General features: G+C 36.9%; 1 protein-coding gene across 1 annotated transcript; it reads right to left on the reverse strand.

Moving 5' to 3' along the window:
• Positions 1-1,631: 1,631 nt before the first annotated feature.
• On the reverse strand, positions 1,632-25,667 carry NEIL3 (nei like DNA glycosylase 3). Its single transcript, XM_035557898.2, has 10 exons — positions 25,523-25,667; positions 22,623-22,738; positions 17,268-17,402; positions 15,850-16,063; positions 13,919-13,993; positions 11,193-11,359; positions 8,154-8,323; positions 5,588-5,990; positions 3,647-3,821; positions 1,632-2,273 (listed from the first exon to the last, which is right to left on the reverse strand). Exons 1-10 carry the CDS (start codon positions 25,628-25,630, stop codon positions 2,097-2,099), a joined length of 1,740 nt encoding a protein of 579 aa, XP_035413791.1. The 5' UTR covers positions 25,631-25,667; the 3' UTR covers positions 1,632-2,096.

The following is a 25,667-nucleotide window of genomic DNA, read 5'->3' on the forward strand; positions in this document are numbered from 1 at the left end:
ACAAATGACTTGTTAAGTAGATGAGCCAATGATCAGGACAAAATATTTTGTTTTAAACACTTTTCCTTAGTTTAGTCCTTAGTTTAATCAGGACAAACTATCATTTCATTAAAGGATTCAGATTTTACATCTTTAAAGGGTAAATGCAATTTATATATCACTGCTCCATTGTCCAAGTTAAATTTTCATATTGCTTATGCGTTCATTTATTTTCACATATATTCTAGAAATATAATAACATAGAAAAGTAACTGCATTAGCTAATAAAAGTAGTTAATCCTTTAAAGCTTGTATGTGCTATATGTAAACAGTTACTCATTCACTTCTTGTCTGGCTGGTAAGATAACAGTCGGGCTTTAAGGGTTTTTGTTTTTGTTTTTAATCTTTGAAGTGTCAAAGTCAGAAAAAGCCGTTTTAAATCTCTGTTTCAGTGAGATCTTAACATTTGTTAAAGGCAACTGATCAAAAAGGGTTGTATTTCGTTTTGATTTTTCATGTTTAGCTGAACAACTAAAGACATCCAAATGCATGTAAAAATTACCAGACATTATCATAGTAATGATTTGTACAAATGAGCAACTGGTTAGATAACAATTTTAAAGATTTAGATGTATAAGCTAAGCTAATAGTGACATACCATTGTAAAAACAAGTATCATATAAAAAGACAGCAATAATTCAGTCTTCACCATGTGAAGTAGCTTGTTTTGTTCTCAGGTAGAGTTCTGTACCCCACTTTAAATAACAGGCTTCATGAAAGACATGCAAATAATGCATCAAACAACACAAGGATTATACTTTCTACTGTCTGATTAGAAAGATTACCTTCACATAAGATTTAAGATTTGAAATGTGTAACAGGCTACCTAAGAGGGGAAGAAGAAAGCTGCCTCGGAATTTGTTGGCTAAGACACAAATTAACTGGTTTCACTTGCAGCGTGGCACTGAAGATTTAAATTGGACTGAAGTTCCACAACTTTCTTAAGAAAACTGAATACTCTTTAAGGTGCTTCTAAGTCAGTACCTTCTTCCCTTATGCTCTCCTTCCCCCTCCCCAAAAAAAGGAAAAAAAGCAATCAGTTGTCAAATTATGCAATGAATTCTGAAGTATTTACATAGACTGGTGGACCATTTACAAGAAATTTTTAGATTTGTTCCATCTCAGACTACTTTCCAGAAAATGACAACTGTTTTTCAAAGGAAACAATAATGGATGAGGCTATAGCTATATCTTCATTATAGTTTTATTTTCCTTGCTATCTACAGCCACGCTCCAAAGAACTGAAGAATTGTTTCCACTTTATTTCACAATTTAGTATATTGTTTACTGTTCCCCTTACTTCATCAAGGAGTGGTAAGATAAGCAACTGTAAAATGAGTTTTAATCACCTAAGGGATATGGCTTTATTACACATTTTATATGGATTAGGGAAAAAAAAAATAATAGTAGCCAGAATCAAATGTTATGGCAAAATGTGTAAGTAAGAAATCTGTGGAGTCATATTACTAATTGTGGGGCAGTTTTTGTCTGTTTTCCACATCCAACAAGGTCAAATTCAACTACAGTAAAATTTGAAGTATACAGTCAGTTGCTGTTTCATTTTGAGCTCTGAGGAAGTGAAGCATGAAACTGTATTAAAGTAGTAAATTTTATTGACTTATTAAATACACGTTTACATTTATAAAAAAGTTACCAATTTAAAATATGAATTTATTTTAAGTTACCCATTCCATACACTTGAAAGTTCGCAGTGCTGACAATGAAGCGACATTTATATGAAAGAATAGAACAGTTCAATTATTTGACTGGAAATATAACACAGTATATCACAATATATTGCAAGATATTTATTCCAAAATAGTATGTAACATACAAGCAGTGTTTAATTTTATTTAAATTTTAAAATTAACTGTTTACAACTGCTCTTTCCCAATCTGTTTTTTTTTTTAAACTGTTACATTCTGTTATGGGAGCTGTTTTTAGTAATTAACCCATGAACAAGGAAAACCAAACAAAACTAACAACAAAACAGAAATGGTTAGGAAAGCTGTACACACTTAAGACATCCTGAGGAACTGGTAACTAAAACATCAGCATTAAGGAATAACCTGCATACCTGACTCATTTTTTGCCCACTGGAAAAAGCTGCACTGTTTTTCCTTCCCAAAAGGGCAAACAAAAAAGTTCTTTCCATTATTGGGACCAATCTTCAGCACTGTCTTCATAACACAGCGCTTGCCATGGTTACAAAGGGGAAAATGCAGGTCTGCCCACTGCAAAAAGAAACAGTTTTTAGACACAGTTATAGTGTATGGAATGGCTGTGAGTTTTGTATTTTAAAATTAGCAATGGAGATAGATCTACAGGGGAGGCCTTAGCAAAAACTCCTGGTACTTAATATGGTTTGATCTCTTCTGTGATCAGTGACTTTAGTTTTTTTGTGTTTTTTTTTTCAACATTAAGTGTAACTGCATGCATTTTAACTGCTGTTAAATATTGTAACAAGCTTTCTAAGTTTACTTGATGTTAATGCAGAGTTTTCTTCAAATTAAGGCATGATAGTCATTACTGCCTTGAATTCATCTGTTATCTACCTGTTGGCAGGTCTCTTGTGAGACCCCATGTGGAGTACTGCATTCAGCTCTGGGGCCCCCAGCACAAGGACATGGAAGTATTAGAACAAGTCCAGAGGAGGAACACGAGGATGATCAAGGGGCTGGAGCACCTCTCCTATGAAGACAGGCTGAGGGAGTTGGTGTTGTTCAGCCTGGAGAAGAGAAGGCTTGGGGGAGACTTAATAGCATCCTTCCAGTACCTAAAGGGGGCCTACAGAAAAGCTGGGGAAGGGACTCCTTGTCAGGGAGTATAGTGACAGGACAAGGGGCAATGGCTTTAAACCAAAAGAGGGTAGTTTTAATTTAGATATAAGGAGAACATTCTTTACTTTGAGGGTAGTGAGGCACTGGAAAAAGTTGCCCAGAGAAGCTGTGGATGCCCCATCCCTGGAAGTGTTCAAGGCCAGGCTGGATGGGGCTTTGAGCAACCTGCTCTAATGGGAGGCATCTCTGCCCATGGCAGGGGGGTCAGAACTGGGTGATCTTTAAGGTCCCTTCCAACCCAAACGGTTCTATGATTCTACCATCCAGTTACACACATTCACAGCAAGGAGCTGTGGCTACCACTTGAAGCTATGACTGTGCAATGGTGGAAACAGTTGTCCAGACAGAATATAGCATGTGTATCTATAGAGGCTTTCAAGATTTTGGCTAGACAGAGACATGGCTGATGTCCAGATCTAGAGTTTGCATCAGTCTTACTTCAAGCAAGATACTGAACTAAATGAGTTTTACAAGTACCACCATTTCTACTATGAATCTGTCTCACATCACATTGAAGCAGATTAAGAATATTTGCACAAACAGGTACCTCCACAGCTGTAAGAGGAGTAATTGAAATAAAACTATGATTATGCTCTTAGTTTCAATTCAGTGTGCAGAACTATTTACAACGACCTCAGGCTTTCAATGGATCATATCTGTTCGCAAGTATTAGGTTGAGCTGGCTGCATGAACAAGTGTTTGAATTAAGCAAAAAACAGTGAGCAAGCTTACTTAATAGAATACAGGTCCTGAAGTCTTATACTTACTTGAAAATAGTCACACCGAGTTTCCATGGGTAGAGGACAGGTGTAAAACTGCCTGCCTTTGTTTTCTCCATCCTTTCTCACAACTCTGAGGCTGCAGAGGCGGCTGTGTTTACTGCAATGAGGATGGCCCATCCTTATCATACAATTATTATCTGTTGTATTAACTTGAGGTTTGCTGTAATGACAGATTACAATATAACTTGTGAATAATGCAGAATTTTCCTACCCTCTTTACTAAAAAGTTACTTCAGTGCTCCAAATCATATTCTGACAGGAAGTAATCCAGCTGAGGAGGTGCAATATTGTTCTCTGAATGGGATCAAGTTTCTTCCTCCATCACGATTGAGATAGAGATTATCTGAATGCAATATACAAGGCTTTATTTAAAAATGGTAACATGAAAAAGAAGATTATACTCCATAAATGTGTCTAATATATTTATGGAGCAGAAAAACAGTGATGAAATCACAGGGAAAACAAACAACTAATTAATTCTTTTCATTCTTGTTAAGCTTCAACTTAGAAATTGTATGTTCGCTATGTCTGGAAGACTACAGTCCTGTGAACATCAAAGTTTTTGTCTAATACCTCATTAAAACATGGATCCCCACCCCTTAAAAAACCATTCTCCAGTATAATTTTTTTTTTTTAATGTTTAAGTTGGTGACTGGTAGGAACTAGTTAGCACCTGTTATTGTGATTGATGATGTCTAATTTCTTCTTTGCACTCCCTCTTATTCTCATTTATCCCACCTACATCCTCTCTAGTCCTCTACTGAGGCAGCAAGGAGAACATATATTCATACACCCTGACTTTGCTAGCTAGCAGGATCCTGTTTCAAAACTGGTGCCTCAACAATGCAAGAAATAACTTCTGTATTTCAGAACAGACACATGACCAATAATTTTGTAGCATAACATGAATATCTTTCACATTCACCCTGCATTATTTACAACCACAAGTGACATCTACCTTTTACTCCCATTGCAGCTGTGTATGTCTGCCCAAGTTTTCCTTGACAATCCTAATGGGTTCCCTAGTTAAGAGAAATGTGAGAATGTGCCTGAATAGGGCTGTGTAGCTAAAATTTTGGGATGGGTGAAGCGTTGAAGTAATTATATATATAGGATGGGGAGGAACATTAAAAAAAGAGATGGGAGGTTCATCAAGCTACCTTGAACAGAAGCTTGTATCATGGAAAAACGTTGAAAATTGCTAGCTGACAAATAGCTTTAGTTAGAATATATCATTCACTTACTTTCCTTATGGTATGACAATTCACACATTTTAAATGAGATAGCAAATTCATCTTCAGTGCCTCTAACTTAACTTTTAGATAGCTTACACATTTTAGTAGTCTTCCTTTCCATCACAGACCCGTTTCATTTTAGGTTGCAATTAACAAACATACTGGGTATAATTGTTTTTGCAAATAATGAAAGCAAAAAGATTCTTGTCTTTAGACAGGGGAAACAAGTTAACAATCAAGATGGAAAGGATAATCAGCTGTCTAATAAAGTACTTTAGAAAGGGACATCAGTTTACATATTTGTCATCTTTCACAAGGACTTCAAGACCTCTCCAAGCAAACAGCAACTACAGTGCTAAGGCAAGCAGCGACTGCACAACTCCTTGGGTAGAACTGTACTAGTTTACCTATTAGAGCTAAACTATTTTGTTCCATGGGAATATCTGAACTATGAACTCAGTAATTAACAGCAGTACTGGCCAGATGCCAAAACCAGGACTTCAACAACAGCCTAGGTCTTTCAGTGCTTTTGAAATCATAGTAGTTTTAGTTACTCACGAGTAAGTTACCTCTGGCAGAAATCCAAAGACCACAGTGTGTGAACCTTACAACACAATGTTCCATTCATCTTCAGGGATAGAGATAGTTTATGGGATTATAAAAAGACTTGTTCACATTTTAGAATACCTACCCGCTTGCTACGTCATATTGGTGAACAGAAGGTACATGATGAGTTTTCTGCTTTTTCTTTATGGGTTTCAGAGAGAATGGTTCCTGATAGGAAGGTGAAGCCACAGCAGTTACATTTGTTGAGCTGTGTTTGTCCATGCTTCTTCCTGACTGGTAGACATTATTGTGGATCTGATCACAATTGCTTTTTGGACCAGCACACTCAGAGCATCCATCAGATATTTGGTTATCATTTTTCAAAACTACTTTGTTACCAAGATCTGTTAAGACAAGAGTTGTAGTTCCAAATGCAGCTCTCCTATTGATCTTTATTTCTGTGCTTCGTTTTCCAAATTCATTACAAGGGTACTTCATGAGGTTTATGTTAAAGGCTGTAGAATCTCCAGCGTTCTGTGTCTTTAGGACTAGAGAAAAATAAGTTACTAGTTATAAGCCATCTGTGTAGAATAATAAATTGTATTTATTACCTGTACTTATAACTCATATGGGGAATGAAAGAGTAAATTTACTATGCCATCTTGAAAGATCTCAAAACCTGTCATAGATTAGCTGTAGAACCAAATTTCTTTCAATACAAAAGCTCATTTACTTTTGGAGTCATGTACAACATACGCTTCAAGATAACATTACTATTGTCTGAATAGGATCAGAAGTGAAGAGTAATCTGTACATGAAAGCTATGAGACAATTAACTATACAAAGTGGAATTTAGCACAGAAACTGCAATTAAAATATTTAGATTTTTCAAAATAAACCCTTATAATTCCAGTGGGAGATTGCAGAGTATGGTAGCTCTAACATCAATACATCATCCCTTTTTAAGTGTTGTTTTACAATTGACATAAAAGGAATATTAATTTGTTTGGTTTTCTACTGCTTTCACAGTTCCTATCCTTTCCAAACACAATGCAGATTCAAACTTCTTGATCCCTCATTGTAAGAGGCTTCAGAAGCAAGAAGTTCAGACATATATTTTGCATTTGTTTCCTGACCTGAACAGTAAGTTTCTTCATTGAATCAGAAGCCTGCACCATGGGCAATCATCATCAAACAAACTAGGATTAATATATTACTGTAATCTTTCCTCAAAATGGGTGAAAAGAAAAACATGGAGTTCCTGTGTGGAATCTTTTTTAGGTAACTGTGAAGCCACAGTGTTCAAGAATAGACTACTTTCTTTTCTACCGTCTCCAGGGAGCATCTCTGTACGTCTTCCCTCCATCCATGCAAACGAGGGAATTAACCAGAAGAAAAATGGGTAGATAAGGTATACACGGTGGCACACTCTCTAGTACCAAAGGCATTCTCATTCAGAAACAAAGTAATAATCCCTAGAATTTACTGTGAATACTACCTGTCCCCAGATGTTTTTTATTTTGCCGCTGCTGCACACAATGAAACATATTGGTTTCAGTGAATCAGACTGTTTAAGAAAGGAGTTTGGCCTTGTACTTAGAAAAGGATCAAAGAAATTGAGATGTAATGGTAAATAGTTATCTTTGTCAACAGAATGAATTATTTTGGCTGGACAGCCAACAGCAAACTTTACATATGACAAATTCTGTCCTCAAATTCAGGCATTTCTACTGACAATAACTAATTTTAGAAACAACAGAAAAGCCAAAAAAATCAAAGGTAGAGAAATCTCAACGTCTGAAAAGAGAGGTAAGAAAAACTATGTTAAAAAGTCTCAAATACCACTCCTGCAATGCAAAAATAAGTTACTAAATAAATAATAAAAAAGGAATTGTTGTAACTGTATTACACTAAATCCAACGGATCTTCAAAATTCAGACCTACTTGCAGTAATAGCACATACTTGAAGTGAAAGAATACAGAGCTCCTCTTCAGACAGAAAACAGGTGGAAAGTCTGTCCGTTACCCCTCTTATCCCTTCTTAGCACCTAAATTCCCATATAGAAATCTGGACAGAAGTTGGCATGTTACTCATTCCATCCTCATGTCCCTTTCTAGGTCTCATTCACAGCTGCTTCTGCTCACCCACAGGTCTAGAGAGTAGCACTAAAGCTCCAGGGTATAAACAATAAATGCAGTTAAGTCCAGAATCATCTTTATTCTGTACTCAGAGGAAAAAAAAATAGCCCCTGAGAACCCAAACATTCCTTTGGAAAGGGTACCAACATATATAGTCCCCTACTGTTTTTGTTCTCATGGAAGAATGATAATTACTTTTCTGCCCCCTGATGATTTCTCTGTCAGACATCTACTGCCAACTTCTAATGATTTTAATAAGAGTTTAAAGCGTGGTATTTTGTCTCACTCCTTGCCCCAGCAATAACAAAGGATTACCCTGGAGGCTTGTCTATAGAATCGCCACCTGCATACAAAGCTGGAAGGCAAGACGCTTTCAGGGTTGAAGACAAGACAGTTTCCATGATTTTCTGTGTAAGATTTTCACCAAATCTGACTTTAAGTTAGCTCAAGTTACATAAATACAATTCACACCAAGGCACTTCTACTGTTCTGTAGTTCGAAAATCTGCACCAAACCCACAACCCTCCTTTCTCCCCACTCCCCAGTACAGGCTCTAGACAACCTTTCAATACCTTCAGGCCTTGAAGTCAAACAGGCATCACAAACTTCAGCAGAAGGCTTGTTTATTAGGGTACAGCACATACACGTCCACTCTTCTTCACATTTCTGAGCTACGTGTTCATTAGAACATGACCCCCTGCCATATGCCCAGCCAATTAGGCTATTTCTAGCTGGCAGTTTGCTGTGAAACAGAAGAATGATGTTAGTCCTTTGTGACGTTTCCTCTACAAATTACCTTACACCACTATGCGCAGGAAAGCATGGGGCTAGAGAATGAGTAGTACAGTGTTATACCTGCCTATCATAGCTTGGACAGCATGTCATGATAAGTGTTTGATTTTTTCTTTACCTAAAGGGCAAATCTTTCCAATGCTGTAGAAGTAATACAAATAAAAATATTCAATCTGATACGGACAGAAGGTTAGTAATGAACTGATACACTACAGCACAATGTCCAGCCTCTCTCAAATTCCTTACCATTTTCAAGTAGGGCAGCAAGAATTTGGCAAAAAAGGACAACTGTTTCAGTACACTCCCACCATCCCTTGTACAGAATGCTTACTAACAAATACGTTACTGAATGAGAACTGTTCAGAAGCTGAACTACAGACAGCCACACTATCTAACAAACATTTTGGCTCTTGCTTAAATGGCACCCGTTAGGGCACTTTGTTATTGTTAACAGTCAACAAAATTGAAAACCTTAAAAGTTAGAAAGTCTTTCTTTTGTGACACCATTTTGTGATTTACTTTTTTAAACACTTAGGAGCCTGTTCAAATTTAAGAATTTTCTGTCTTTTTTGTGCTCTTTTCTTCTCATCAGAGTTCACAAACATCCTTGCTTTAATTGATGAGCTAAAGTTGTACTGCAAATACTTCTATAAACTTGATCTGTAGTTATTTTCCTGTAAATTTCCTGTAAACCCCTCTGTTGGTACATTTATTTAGAGTCATAGTTACTCTTTCACAGTCACTGCATGCTACCAAGGACTAATTTTGTCATACTATTCAAACATTGTTAGCATGTTAAATATAACATGAGCTTATCAGTTCAGTAACATTTATGTGAATTGTGACATTCCTTGGTCTTACCATTTATTCTGTAATCATCACTTTCCTTAACAGGCCAGATTTCTATGGTATGTTTTGCTCAACAGTATAGATATCTGCTATCTAACACAGTTCTTCCACAACAGGAAAGATATGGAGGCTAATAAGAACTGTTAACATACCAGAGATACTATGCTGTCGAGTTAGAATAGACACAGTACCATTCAGCAAAATACTGGGGGGCTAGATAACAAAACAGCTGAACTGGAAGTATTAAAACTGGATGTTTTTACATAATTAAATCATTTCTACTACTCAGCTATCAAAAATGCATCACCAGACTGAATATATTCAGTATGTCTTTTTTTGCAGTATAATTCTCATTCCTCCTTTTTGGGTTTGATGAAATATAGGAAAACAGTGTATTTTAAATATTCAAGGTACATTTGAATTTGATGAAGTAGCTTATAATGGGTGCTTTCTTCATTTTTCTCAGTTGAGCAAAATCATAAAGCTACTGGACTTGACCCAGGAACAACTGAGTTAAATTCTACTGTTTATGAACTGTAGCAAGTCAGTTTGATCTCAGGGCCTCCTTTTAGCCTTCAAAGGTGAAAAGCTTGAAATGACAGATAAGCCACCTGAAAGCTAAATGTACTTTTATGTGGTAATAGTTACTGCATAATAGAAAACAGAGCAGTAGAACAGTGATCTGACCATTAGGATGAGGACAGCATTAGAAACATCTTTCATTTTGCAGCTACCATTACCACATCTATGATTGAAGTACACCATGGTTTGTTTGTTTTCAGAAAACCCCTACTTGTTCTAATACGGAGAGAAAAAGATATTTTTTCCCCTGCATCATTTTCTAGTTATCTGAGTCAATGGAACATTGCCACCTTCCTACCATTCTGCAAAAAGATTTCTCATTAAAACTTTCAGAAAAGACAGCAGATTGGGGTTATCAGCATGTGAAATATTTATCTTCCAAGCTGGAATTTTGAATGTTTGATCTGTACTGAGAGATGATTTTTAAGCTCTAAGCAAAATCCCATCAACCATCTGAATCTTGAAAGAAGACAGAGTGGGGGTGGCAGAGAGAGTTTTGTGTGTTCTGTAAATCTTATCTAAATATATACATATACACACACACACACACACACACTAATGAAGACAGTTTTTAAACTGAAGTAGTGCCTCTCATCAGAGATCAGTGCCTCTCATCAGAGATCAGGCAAGATTCTGAGGCCTCAGATGAACATTTTCAAGAACAACTTAGGTGTGGAAGAGTCTTCAATCAAGGTGCTTTTGAAACTTTTACCTTTTGCCCCTCCGTGACATCAAATACATTTTGTGCTTTTCTAAAATAAAAGGAAGAAGGCTGCTGCTAGCACAATTTGTGTGGAATTGAAAGTCTCTGTGGCAAACCTGTAGTAAAAGCTTTCCAAAACTGATAAGGAGGAAGAAAAGTCCTAAGCTCTACAGTATTTGCTGCACTCTGAATTTACTTTTTTAGTTTTCCTCAGTGTAACTCTACAGCCAGAAAAAAAACTGCATTGATGCACAGTTGTCTAGATATTCCTGGACTGAAGAGGCCTTCCTATGAAAAGGAAGGGACACAAAAATTCCTACCTTCCTTAAGCCATTCAACTCTTTTATGTGTAAATATCCAAGCCTATTATAACAGCAACAACAGGGGGCAATTTCTCCAGAAGCAGTGAGTAATTCTGAGTACTCTGAGTTGTTTTTATGATCTCCATATTTGATTAGAGCACCAGCTAGTTCATAAGAGAAGGGGCTTTTGAAAGAAGTATTCTAATCAAGGATTTAACCATTTAAAAATAACAGTGGCCAAAACATTTTTCTTTCATAAACACAAGTGAATTTAGATATAAAATGGACATTGGTTTGCATGCATCCATTTTATTTGCTATCCACTGTTACCATAACAGCACTTTGAGGCATCAATGCTTAAGTGTTATAAAGTTACCTCATACCTAACATTGACAAGCTGGGGATCAGCCTTTTGACATCGAGAGCAGAAGTAAGTCATCCTGTTGTTCTCTCCTAAACTACACACAGTGATTTTCCCATTGCACTGACTGCAACTTCGGCACCTGTATACTTTGTAGTGTTTGTAGAGTGGAGATCCAGTTTTGCGGCACTGAAAATGGAACATTTAAAACCCAAGTTACAGACCCAACATAAATTATGTCAGCCTTTCTACAGTTCATCTGAAACTAAAATAATAATAAAAAAGCACCTATGTAAACCAATCGCTTAATGACTGAACAAAAATATTGAAGGCAAGCTCATAACAGCGATTGCCTGTATCTCATCTTTTATGGAAATAATTGACATTAAATCTGGCATAACAGGATCTGGAATTTTCCACATGTTGGAATAATAGACAGAAAAAAAAAATCACAAAACATATAGTAGCATGGCATAGGCAGTTATATGCTAGGGTTCCCTTGAATTCAGATGGATCAGCTAAATCTGATTCAGCATCAGTCTTCTTTGACCAGGCACCTGCGGGAGTGTTTTTGGAGAGCTCATGAGCTCCAATCAATGCAGCACAGAAAAACAAAAACAAAAGAAACAAAAATATCCCTACCACAGAGCCAACTCAGTCCTGTTGATACTACAATCTAGATTTTGGGAAGGCAGATTGACCTGAAGAACTGTGCAACGCAGAAGTATTCCAGAGATTCTGTAGGAATCGGCTTGAGCCCAGTAAAGGTGCCCAGCTTCATCTTGGCGCTGGTCACACTGGTGACCAAAACCGCTGGTGAAAAGCTGCTTGGCACTATGGCAAGCGCCTCTGGGTCTGGCAGAAAGTCATATTAAAGTCAGTATAGTACAAGACCAAAGGGCAATGACCTAATGAGCTCCCAGAGGGCTGACGAGCAGGCACATTTTTAGGAGACAATTCATGTGGAGTAAGCATAGACATATTCCTGCTAAAACTGGCAGAAAAACAAACAACAACAAAAAAAAACAGCAGCCCAGCAGAGCTGCAGCCGGCTCTGCAGAGCCACATGAGTTTCTGCACCACAACTGCACATTCTCAAGCACAGCTCAAACACAACCACAGCTGGACTAACACCAGCCCAGCTCTGGCAGGGTTCAGTATCTCTCCCTCCATAAGACAAAGACTCTTGGAGTTTCCTCAAAATACAGGTGTCTGAGCACAGCATATTTGCTTCTGCTGTACCCATATTGATCAGCCTCAGTGAACGAGAACTGCTTCTGCTTTTGACTATGCAATCCAGTAATTCAATCAGAAGGAATTACGGATGTATGGCATGAATATTCACAAGCAGTTTGCTTTTTTGTAGATTTCTCCTTAACATTTACGTTAGTTTCTTATTAGTAGTTTCATCCCATTTGTTATTTGAAAAATAGACATAAGCAACAGCTTATTACAAAAACAAGATCCCAAGATCTTTTTACCTGTAAGGTGTTAACACTACATATAATAACATGGTATGATTACTACAACAATTACAGTATAAGAACATTATACAAAAAATGATCAAGCACTACTATTCTTAACCTGTTTTCATTATGCTTTTATCTTGAAGAGGCTTTGGGGGATTATCTCATCCTTTAAAAGCACTTGACTGGTGAATAGTAGTAGGTACAGGTTATGAAATTATAAGATAGGTAAACTGAGCTACAAGAAGTTCAAATTGTTTGTTTATTGTCAGTCTAAAATCCTGTGACACATTCAAGTCTTCTAGTATTATAAGTAGATGCCAACCTGTTTGCTTATCTCTTTACCAGTCAAGAATGGAAAATGAAAAGATTTCCCCTAGCCAACAGACTAAACACTACTCTTCAGTGTGTTGGGGTAAAGCAGAAATTTAGGTAGGCTATTAAACAAACTACATTTTTAACCTCTGTGAAAGACTGTATTAGATGTTAAGATGTTAAGTGCTTTCCTCGTAGCCTACCAAAAAAACAAGTTTCTGTCAACACTAGCTCCTTGCCTTTCATGAAAAATATGAGAAACAATCATTACACAGTTGTTGTTCATTTCTCTGCATGCAGCTTAAAGAAAAAAAAAAAGAAACAAAAAGAAACAAAAAAAAATACATGCAAGAATTAGGTCTACTTCTCTCTTTCTCTTTTGGAAAGATAAAGAGCAACCAGAAATTATAGGGTTTACAGGGGAAGAAATGAAATCCTGTTGAAGAGTTATGGCAGTAGGGAAAACCTTGAGTTTATTTCACTTCAGCAGCCAAAAAGGTTGCTTCAGTTAGAATTCACAACCTATTTACTCAAATTGATATACTTTCAAGTTTCATAAAAGCTGCATAAACTGAATTATCTTCATACTTCCCTGGGATGACCTCTAGCTCCCAGTTTGAAGAGTGACCTTATCTCACCTTATAAGCATATGCTTAACCTGCATGAATTCTGACACGCTCAGAGTGACGTTACAGCCCATGTAAAGCAAAACTGTGCTGAACTGGCCCTCTGGCAACACGTATGTCTTCTTGCTGCAACTGGGCCAACATTCTGCACATTCTTACAGTCTAGAGACTCTACCTTTCATCATTTGACAATCTGCAATTAAAAGAACATTTAAAACAAGACTCCTATTCACTGAAACACTTGTTTTGTTGCATCTTTTTACAGTTTCCACTAGAGGATCAAATACAGTTGACATGCTGGAGTCAAGTTTTGGAGGTTTCTCAGGAATGGGTGTCCATACCTTATAAAAAAGCAGAGTAAAGTCACGTGTCATTTTCACCAAGTGATGTATCTGCTCATCTGTCAGTTGGCAAACCTGTAAATAAGACAGGCATGATTTTCACAATATTGTTAAGCGACAACAGTAGAAAGATGTATAACACCGGGCACTCCAAACACCTTCAGTTGATGTGGAATTGCATTGCATCCTATTATGATGAGTTCTTTGACTTCACATTTTATATATACATAATTTATGTAATTTGCATATATATATATTTTTAAAAAATCAGTAAAATATTAGTCACATTCTACACTATATAAACTCATTCTGTGAATAGCAAACAATGTACTTTGCCTCAACCATGCAAAACATTGACTAAAAATTTCAGTGGTTGATCTTTTATTGACCTAATAGTTCCTGATCACAGGAATCATATGGAGTTAAACACTCTTAATTACCTTTTAATTTCCCTGTGGATTTTATGAAACCTGCCTATCATCAGAAACTCTTCCTTGTGAGAGATCTTCAGGAAGAACGCTGGAGACAGAGGCATCACAGTTAAAGAGATGTATCAACCATATTTCTGTTATGAACTCCAATTTTAAGTCATATTTTAATTTCCTGTGCCATCTCAAATTGCAGATACATACTAATGCACTTTGATTAGTATCTAGGGATGAATTAAGCACTGAAACAGTTTGTCCAGAGGGGCTTTGAAATGTCACCCGATGCATTTTTATTTTTAAACTCTTCTGGATAAGACCCTAAGCAATCTGATTTACCTCAAAAGTTGGTCATGCTTTAAGACAGACACTGGACTAGATAACATTCCAGATGTTATTAAAAACGGGTTGGAAACAAGATACGCTAGAGAAACTTAATTAACAGATGCCTCCGTAGTTTCAGTAGAACTTGCATTCATATTCCACAGAAACCAAGCATCAATAAGGTTAAGGAGGACAGTTCCATGGTTCATTTCTTGTTTTAATTAATACGTTCAACAACAAAAGTGAGATTCCCATCCTGTTATTCTTACTTTGACTATTGGGTACACAAGTAAGCTGCAGCTCCTATTGACATAAAATTTTAATTCAGATGAATCAAATGTAGAATCTATGCAATTTTTGAGTAACATCTTGATTTGAGAAATCAAGACCCAAGACTCATTTTTATAGGAATACTTGAATATCAGAACTTATAAACAGCTGAGAATGCACCAATGAGCCTCCTCAGACCTAGATGAATATCCACTCACTTCAGATGGATAGTCATCATGTCCATGGATGTCATCATACAGCTCTAGGAAAGAATAAAATCCAGACTGATCCTATGAAGAACTTTCAGAAATATTACATATAACAAAACTCTCACTATTTTCACCTGCTTTCCTTTACATTCTATATAATCTCAGTCTGTTTTGCTAACATCAGACTTGTTTTCAACATGCATGTTTGAGGATTTTTACCAAAAAAGTATGGTAAACAATGGCAGAAAAGCACTCTATGCCAGCTAGCAGGAAAGTAAGTGGAGGAGACAAACAACTATACCACATACTATTTTGGGTAGTAACCGAGCAAAGTAAACCTGAGCATTCTTCACTTTATTTATGGGCTGTCAATTGAAAGGCAGCACAACATGATGCCAGACAAGGTCAGGATTTGAAAGTTAAATGAACTCCCCAGAAAAGAAGTTTCAAGCTGTAGGACTGAAGGCATGGCCTCAACAAGTATGTCCAACTTAGGAGACAGGAGCAACTGCAACAGGTTCGAAGGAAAGACATGACAAGTATCTCCAGTTATAATGATAAAACTGGAATTTCAGTGCCTTGGAATAACTTAAGAAATGATAGGTGAGAAAACAAAGGAAGATGACAAAACATTATATAAATGTGTATTTACATTCCTAATACTTGGGTGTCATTAAGAACAATCTTGGTACAGTCCACCTACTTTAACAGCTGGATGAAGACCACTGTCAAATAGTGCTTCATTTTTTATGATATTTCCCACTCCAGGTAATACTGTTTGATCCAGTAACACATCACACAACATGCGGGTTTTCTGCTGCTTAATCTCACTTTCTGCTCTTAAGAAGCTAAACTTTGGAGAGCAGACATCCAAGCTCTCCATCATTCTCACTTTCTGCTCACTCTCTGCTGCATTTCTGGAAGAGAAAAATAAACTTTTATATATTTTTATATATATATATATATATATATATATTCATTTATTTTAGTTGTATGCTAACATATCAGTACAGTTTTTAAAACAACATATGAAAGTATAATAGAATAGTATACACAGATAACACAAAATGTGAAAATACCAGTCACAGGAAGAGGCACAGAAATGATATTAACCCCTCCCTCACAAAGCAGCTCAATGATACATGCACAGAACTTGCAAGCGATATACAAGAAATCATTCCTATTTTCTTCATATTAGCTCAGAAACTAGTTGTAAGGTCCTTGCTTTAAAACTACTTCCAACATTGGAATCATGTGTTTGGACATCAACCATAATGAACTGTATGGCTACATGGGTTCAATAGTTTCAACATGACAATTGAAGATATAATTCCTTAAACCCTGATTTTATCAGGTTAAGTACAATCAAACTGAAGAACAAACAGTGGCAAAGGCTTATAAGTTTCATAATATTAAATTTACATATATATATATAATTCAATATATAATTATATATTATATTTATATAATTATAATATATAATTCAAGTTATATATATATATATATATATATATATATATATATATATTACTTGAATTTACATGTCCCTTTTCACCCAGGAGTCTAAATGCTTTAAAAATCAAGCTTGCTATGTTATTTTTAGTAGCAGCAGAAAGTACGTGCTGATGGACAAATGCATCTACATCATGTTAATTAGTAAAACTATATCAACTTACTTTCAAGAAGAAAAAAATAAAACACAACCCTTGGGCCATAAAAGTTTGAAACCAGTAATTGTCACAGGTCCTTATTCTTACTAAGAAAGTTAGACTTAAGTGGAAATTGAAGGAGTGATGGGGTTCAGCATTCAGATAAGAGGACTGAATTAAATCCAAGTTTCATTCTCAGTCTCAAGACTACCTAATGAGGCCACGGTATTGAACTACTTTAACTGTATGTAAACTCTGGTACAAAACCAACAAATTTAGATTTCCATAAAAATAAACATGGTGTGTTTAGAATGTTTTAATTTATTTCTGTGTATCTGTGACAGCATTCATCCAAACACTTAACATTGTGTGATTTTTCTACTACATTCTTAAAAGAATGTTATACATTTAAACCAAGCTGTGCGGGTTTTTTTGTTTGTTTGTTTGTTAAATTAGTTAGTTTTCACTTTACCTATATTCTGTTGTCACCCCAAGAAAACAAATAGTATCTTCAGTAAGCTGTATCTCCAAAACTGGTAATGCACCATTTCTGTCTTTGCTTCCATCAGGATTAATGCGCATGGAACCATTCATACCAAAGTGAATCCTTGGAAAGAAAGAGAGCTCTTATGGGTATTTAATCTTAAAAATGTTTCCAAGCATTAGACTAGTCTATTTATTTATTTAATTTATGAACTATTCTGACCTAACAAAGTCAGTAAGCATGTACATAAATTCTGGTCATTAAGAGTAACATGGCAACAAATTGCTTGTTTGCATAGTGTTCAGTCTCCAGAGAAGAACTGTCCCATCCCTAAATTAGAAACACTCCAAAACATAGCAGTTTTCAAGTGGTCTTCATAATTCATTATGCAAAAATCAAAAGTGATTGTTAACACACTTTTCTGATGTATTGCACTTAGCATTTTTTTTCCATCCAACATGCTAGCTTTCCATAGGTTCTTAAGTCCTCAGGGAAACTGAAAGAAATAAGACTGCTTCAGACAATATACTGCTAAATCATGCAGAAGTCATCCGGTGTGAAAGCAAAGATTTCAGTCCTTTCTCTGCCAACACTACATTATATCGAAGCTACTTCCAATAATGCCATAAACAATGCAATTAACATCTGCCATATGCTGTTTTCTGATTTTTTCTTTTAATTTTAATTTTTTTAACCTACAACCAAGGCAAAGACTGCAGGTCAATTAAAAATTAATAAGCAAACTGAAAAATGCACAGATGGCAAAGGAGTGGAACAGACACTTTCAAGGATTTCTTTTACAGATCACTAATGCTTTAAGAAGTCTTACATTTTATAATATTTTCTGCTGGGAACTAGTATACTTGAGCAAAGGACAAGTTTGACTGTAATCCCATAAATTTCATTTATTACAAATTTACCTGGTACATTCACGTCCTGTCTCTACTTCTTAGATTAGACGCTGTATATCATAAAAGGTGCAATATTTTGTAGCTACAAAGAAGATTTAACAGATGAAACTACTCACATGACAAAACAAACTGAACATCAGAGCATATGTCCTTTTAATGTCTCCTTGTCACACATCAGGAAGGATGGGCATTTTAAGTTCTTACAGTCAGGTTAAGGAAATATTTTAGTAAGCATAGTCTAAAGCCAATTCTTTATGTAACATCCTCATAGTATCTATTCATTAATTTCCTTTAGTTTTCAAAAACCTGTGTCCAGAGCTCTCTTCTTGGAAATCAGTTAATATACATATTTCAGCTGGTTTTGTTTGTTAGCCACTTCCCGTTCTGAAGTGCCATGAACAGTACTTCACAAGATTAACTAGTCAAAAAAAGATTAAACCAAACTCTTGCATCCTGCTACCAAATGGGAATAAACTAAAATTTACAGAAAGTTCCTTTTAAAAAAACAGCATTCACCTTAATAGCTGGTGGTTCCATTAACCAAACTTTGCTTAAAAGAAATGTTAAAAAGTCAGTACTGTTAGCTGCTATAGTGACCTGTCAGTTCATGACCAGAAAAATAATTCATGATCATTGCTACACATTTACATTAAGAAATTTACAAGATTTTACTCTGTGTTTCATTATCTTTGATATGCTGAAATCGGGCAAAAGAATTACTAATAGGAAAAAACACTAGTTAAACTTAAGATCTATCATTAAATGACAGCTAGTAGCAAAAAAAACCCTGTTGTTTTAAAGTAAAAAGGTAAGTTTTTAGAATTAGTGTTACACAATATCATAAGGCTTAAACCATTTTTTCCCTAAAAAGAGTTAAATAGCAACACAGTCAATATATTACAAGGAAATGTAAGAAGAACACTGACAATTCACATTATCACATTCTATGTGCCAAGACGTAATTCCCAGTCAAGAGAGTGGATGTCTTTCCTTTCAGGGATTTGTGGTCAGTAATTATGATCCCTTTCCTAAGAACATTTTCATTTGTTTTCAGTTATACAAAAATATAGATACATTATCAATTTTCAGAAGCTTTTCCAAATCAGTTATGACTCCAAATATATGTTAATAGCACACTACAGAAACTAAGCCCAGTACAAACTCTCTCACATAATTTTCATTTCCTTAGCAAACCTTGCAATCCATGCAGGCCTCTCCAGCACAACTCACTAGTATCACAATTTTTTTTTAGCTTTGATTTATTTCTTTTTTAAGTGACTTTCAAGGCAAAGTTAGAAAAAAAAAATCTACTTTTTCCTAAAAACTTGACATGACTTTCTTCAGAGATTTGATGACCTTGTTTAAATGGGCATCAAAAAGTAGAAATACTGATTTCTCCTCAGTCATTATTTGTACTCCTAAATAGTTGCCCACTGTGGATTGCAAGCATCCTGGACTTCCCTCATTGACTAATTGCTACCCATTAACGTGGCAATAACTCAGAAGCAGCCTCATCTGCAAGTCAGGCAAGCAGTAGCCAAACTGTATAAAACAATTTCATGACCAAGTTACCTTCTTCCACCAGACAGCCATTCCCCACTTGAGAAAACCCAACAGCACAATATGAGTTAATTACCTTTCATGGCCCCACCTTTCACAAGATATGCTACCTAGGTTTGTCTGACAAACGTTTCAGCATCACCTACCACGTTTTCACAGGAAATCTCGGCAGATGAGAAAAACTGGTTTTATTATGTTGAGAAACTGTACAGACACACAATCTGCGTCGCGGTAACCCCCATGACAATAGTGTCCTATATTTGAGTTTACTTTAATGAAGAATACATCCTCTGAAGGCCTATTCCTTACTTCCTCTCCCAGAACAATCCTGACAGACAATCTTAGATGCAATTTCTGAAGCCTTCCTCTAACTCCCCTCAACTACTTGGTTTCAGATGCTCAACATACATTTTTAAAACAACAGAACAAACATCTTAACTACCAGATAACAGGCAATTTCTGTCTCCCATGTAGAGGACACCTTTCCTGTACATAACTTTTACAACATTTCCAATCAAATAATCAATGCAACTAAAAAGATTTCTTAATACAATTCTAGAGTTAATTTAAATGATGAATTGATGAAACTTAAATTTATTATCAAAAGAGAATCAAAGGATATGCCCCTGCTCATGGCAGGGGGGTTGGAATTAGATGATGTTTAAGGTCCCTTCCAACCCCAACCATTTTATGATTCTGTTTTTTCACAAAGTATGGTATATTACTGCATTGACAAGGAAGCTTAATAATTATTTAATAACTTTGAGGGCTAGAAGATCATATTTTCCATACTAGAACTTAGCCACTTTTTCTTTCTCTTTGAAGATAACTTATGCAAAATGCTTGCTTACATTTCTTAGAGTAATAGCCTTTTTTCCCCCTTATACTGTAATTCAGTTTGTACAATAAAAAACACTTTTTGATAATTTACTCCTTTGCTTATGCAATTAATTTGTAATACATGTAATACAGTCATAAGCACTGGTAAGTGCTTATAAGACTAGAAACTTGCTGTTCCACAAGAAAAGGGTGACGCTATGCTAGTGATTCATGTCAACTGTCATCTTTAGTACAATCATCTCTAATCTTACTTTAAGTTACAATTTAAAAAACAAATACCACCCCTGAAACCCAGACCAGCCTTTTTTGTAGTATCTTTTTGTTAACAGAAAGTTTGAGGCATTTTAGGTATTTTATTAAAACGTCTGTTCACATATTAAACCTCTTTTCTAAACTACATTACTGGAAGTTGACCAGGGAAAGACCACTGGTATATATCTCTCAAACAAAAATATTGGGGATGTTTTGTTTCTCTGCATTAACATTTAGCTAGGTGATGCCCAGGTCAATTCCCAGGAGATATCCCAACCTTTTGCACTGAACTTTCAGGCATCTTTGGTAAATCCCTATATTTCCCCTTTCATTACATCCTACCCCCCATGCCTCCCAACACTGTTTTAATTAAAAACTAGGAAATATAAACATCTTAAAATTGCAGTAAGAAGCCATGTATACAACAACAGCAGTTTCTTAAATCGTGAGGACCTATGTATAATATCCTCAAGAATTAACTTTGAGTGAAGAGTCTTCTGATATACTGTGGTAACTACTATGCCAACCTTTTTATTAAGAGATTAAAGACTCCTATATAAACAGCTATGGAGTTTGGGCTACTTTCATGGTTTGTAGACTTCTCTTTTGTTCCTAGAGACTTTTCACAGGATCGCATATCAGATTTGGGGCTTCTGGTTTTGTTCTATGGTATACAACTTTTATCACTTTTTTCTTTCATTGCACTTTTTTAGCATTAGTTGCTAAAGCATTTAGTATTAATTACTATTAAAGCCACGTGTTTACTTTGCTTATATACATGCAAGTCCCTAAGTTGCATTCCTCTAACACTAAAAGAAATAGGCATATAGCACTATACCTGATTAACAGCAGCCCCCTGCCACCAAAGGTTTGTCTACACATCATCCCTGGTAACTTCTAATGTCACTGCCTTTATCCAGTGTGCAATCACTGTAAAACTGTTGTACCAGCAGCCAAGCATTTTCAATTCCATCTCTCTTCTATAACAGCAGTGTCACTAGCAAAGCATTATATCACAGAATTTTAAGGTGATTTAAGGTTGATACTACTTATCAGTTTTAAATGAAGAAAAGTCATGACTCAGCACTTTTGTTCAAGAACAGTCACTAGGTGACAATGACTACATTGAATGCAGAAAAGACTGTTTTCTTATTTAAAGATTTAGAAAAAATAGAATTACGTTTCCTAATTGAAACAAAGCATTTCAAGGAACAGTTGTCCTTTTCAGATACCTCTACATGCAATCTTAGACTAAGAATAAAGCAGTAAATTATCTGAAACATTTGGGCCCCTCGCTACAAGAAGGACATGGAGGTGCTCGAGAGAGTCCAGAGAAGGGCAACGAAGCTGGTGAGGGGTCTGGAGAACAAGTCTTACGAGGAGCGGCTGAGGGAGCTGGGATTGTTCAGTCTGGAGAAGAGGAGGCTCAGGGGAGACCTCATCGCTCTCTACAGGTACCTTAAAGGAGGCTGTAGCGAGATGGGTGTTGGTCTATTCTCCCACGTGCCTGGTGACAGGACGAGGGGAAATGGGCTAAAGTTGCGCCAGGGAAGGTTTAGGTTGGATATTAGGAAAAACTTCTTTACCGAAAGGGTTGTTAGGCATTGGAATGGGCTGCCCAGGGAAGTGGTTGAGTCACCATCCCTGGAGGTCTTTAAACAACACTAATAACACTAACTTCCAAATATCTGGAACTGACAATAGCATGAACAATAACAACAACAAAAAACATGAAAACGAACAGTTCAAATACATAGAAAACATTTTTCTTGCCTCTTACCTCAAAGCTTTCTGATCAAAATACATAAAAAGTTCCTTTCCCAATGTTTCCACACCCCTGTAAACATGTCCAGTTAGGAAATTATGAACAGAGGCTCTCTCCTCACTCACGGCAGTCTGAAAATGAGTACATATGCATAAAGATTAAAACAGAATTTATAATACTTTGATACCAGCATCAGTATGCATTCAGCAAGTAGCTATATGAACTAGTTTTCCAATTTAGACAACATCAACCTTTTTCTCCTTAACCATGTCTATCAAAACCAATGAGAGTGTCTACCAAGGAAGCATACAGTCACTATTACTAAGGCTGTAACTTAGCTCGTTCTTTTCTTTTTTTAAAATTTTTTTTTTTTTAATTAAATTAAATTAATACCTTTTCCTTCGAGTCATGAATTCAAAAATAGAGTTTCCAGCTGATATAAACTAATGGGTATAATTTGAACATTAAACAATTGTCAGTGCCAACTTTCTGCCATTTGCAAGGCTCCATCCTTCTCCAAATACCTCTTGCCAGAATTTCTAGCCATGCTACTTATATGCTTTCAGAGTTTCACATTGCATATTACAGAATAACCTCCACTGAGCCCACAGAGATGCTTCTCTCTTCCTAACAGCTGAAAGTCTAATCTCAGATGATGAACAACAAGCAGGACACTACTAGAAGAGAAGATGACAATTGTGTGATTGAAGCAATGATCTTTTCTTGCATAGCACATGAAGCTTCATTACAATTATAATAAGAGACCTCTACAGGTTATCTGGTCCAAATCACCTGCCCAAAGCAGGACTGACTTGGATCAGGCAGTCCTGGGCCTGGTTCAGTCAACTTCTGAGCATCTCTGGGGATGGGGTTTCTCCTCTCTCCGGGCTCTTGTTCCAGGGCTTGGCTACTGTCATGGTAGAAAAGTTTTCGTAACATCTAATCAGGATTTCTCCTGTTGTAGCCTGTATCGGTTGCCTCTCATCCTATCATCCACTTCCGACAATGGCCTAGCTCTGCCTCCACACCTTCCTTTACAAACAGCCAAAGAGAGCAATAAAGACCCAGTTCCATCAGCCTCTCCTAACGCATCACGTTTCAGTCTGCTAGGCCTATCTCTAGTACGTTACCATTTTTTTGTACTGGGGAGTTGAAAACTGGACACAGTAATCCAGATGCATCTTCAGAGGTGCTGAGCAGAGAGAGGTACAGAATCACCCTTCTCAGCTGCCTGGCTACACTGTTAACACAGTCCAGCGGTAGCTGGCCCTCTTCCCTTCCCCAGAAGGGCACAGTAGTAACCCCACTGAGCCATTTTCCACCTGAGCAGCACCCATGCCCCTGCCATTGCACAGCATTATTCTGCTTCAGGTGGAGGAGTTTGCAAGTCCTGCAAATGCTGAACTTCACAAGTTTCTGCCAGCCCATTTTTCTCAATGTGTCAGGGTCCCTCTGAGTAGCAGCTCGAGGTCTCTGAAAGATCCCTTTCAGCCCCCGATGAAACCTGCAAACAGTATACCCATGGTCATTGCAGCCCTAACTGCAAGGGACAGATGCAAGTATCAAAGCTTCAGTAACAATGCTTAATTGCAGCATAAGCATATATGAAAGCAACTCCAGCAAATCAGCAAGGCTTGAACTGATTAGTGAAATTTCAAAGCTACTTTCAAAATAATCCCCCACTTTGTTATTACCCTGAAATTATATTCAGAGGGTTTTTCAGTTATTAAGTGATTGAGGAAAAAATAAAAGTATTTTTTGCATAACACCAGTGTCATTTACTTTGCCCGTTATAAAAATAAGAAAGCAAAAATTTCCTTCTTGCATAAACTGTTCACTCCTTCCAATAAAAGTAATACAGGAAGTCTGTATGCAACAAGGTTTCTTTTGGATTTAAGCACTCAGGTTTGTTTCAACTAAACCAGAGTAAGAAGTGACAGGAATGGAAAACAAACCTGATTTTCAAAATATTCTAAGTTAAATTCATGCCACTTCATTATCAGGCAAGCCCTCATGCTCATTGTAGTGTGGATGCTCTTAAATACTACAGTCCTCAGCAGTGGTCTAGTCTTAGGCTACGGTTAACAGCTGCTTTTGAGATCTGAAATGCACAAGAGCTTTGTGATGGTCATTTGCTGATGAATAAAGTCAACCCTGAGCTGACTTCTGCTGTACTAAGTTATAAACAATGAAAGCCACTAAATTTTCCTATGAAAGTGTAAGAGTAACTCCCTAATTTTAAAAAGCTTAGTCCTGAGGGATACGAAGCTATCAGGCCCAATCTGTTGATGGCATATCTTAAACAGATGTATCTTGAACCACATTCTTTCTTACGTTCCTTTAATTATTATTTTATTCAGCCTTAATCCTTAATAAATTTTTTTACACCGCAAAGGGTGTTGGAGGGGCAGTCCCTAACTTTTTGTCTGGGGATATCTAGTACACTTACCTAGGACTTGAGTGACACAATTTCACTCAGCTGAGAAAATAAATAAATAAATAAATGAAAACCAAAACACCTGACCGCCTCCATAATCAAAACCAGACACAGGATTGTCACAGCTCGCTAGCTAGACCTGCTCATTGATATGAGCTTGCTACCAGAAAGTCTCACAAAGCCCCAGCAGAGTTTTATACTGTTGCATTAGTTTATGCTGCCAGCAAAAAAGATAAAAAACAGTGGAGAAATTACACAGCCTGTACTGAAAGCAGATACCACAGCCTTTATTTATTTGAATAGCTGGTCTAATTAATATGATGCTAAAAACCCAAATGGTTATTGACATGCAAGTAAATCCCTTAACACCACACACACAGCCGTTCAACCTCTGCACACCCCGCTCCTGAGCTTGACCGCGGCCTCCCAGAGGACTCCCAAACCCAAACCCAAACCCAAACCCAAACCCGGCCCTCACCGCCCCGGCTGGCGCAGCGCCGCCCCGCGCCCCGCGCACGGCCTGGCCGCGGCGCACGCGGGCCCGCAGCCGCTGTGCGAACAGGGCGAGGCACGGGCCCTCCACCATGGCCGCCGAACGCCCCGCTGCCGCCGCCTCTTCCCTT

The sequence above is a fragment of the Cygnus atratus genome, chromosome 4 (assembly GCF_013377495.2).
Source record: "Cygnus atratus isolate AKBS03 ecotype Queensland, Australia chromosome 4, CAtr_DNAZoo_HiC_assembly, whole genome shotgun sequence".
Taxonomy (NCBI): Eukaryota; Metazoa; Chordata; class Aves; order Anseriformes; family Anatidae; genus Cygnus; species Cygnus atratus.

Excerpts from the sequence above, each read along its gene's own strand:
- NEIL3 (XM_035557898.2), bottom strand. The coding sequence starts at position 25,630 with ATGGTGGAGGGCCCGTGCCTCGCCCTGTTCGCACAGCGGCTGCGGGCC. Across the intron at positions 8,324-11,192 it reads CCCCAGCTTGTCAATGTTAG|CAAACTGCCAGCTAGAAATA; the intron begins GTATGAGGTAAC and ends TCTGTTTCACAG. Across the intron at positions 5,991-8,153 it reads TTTGACTTCAAGGCCTGAAG|TCCTAAAGACACAGAACGCT; the intron begins GTATTGAAAGGT and ends ATTTTTCTCTAG.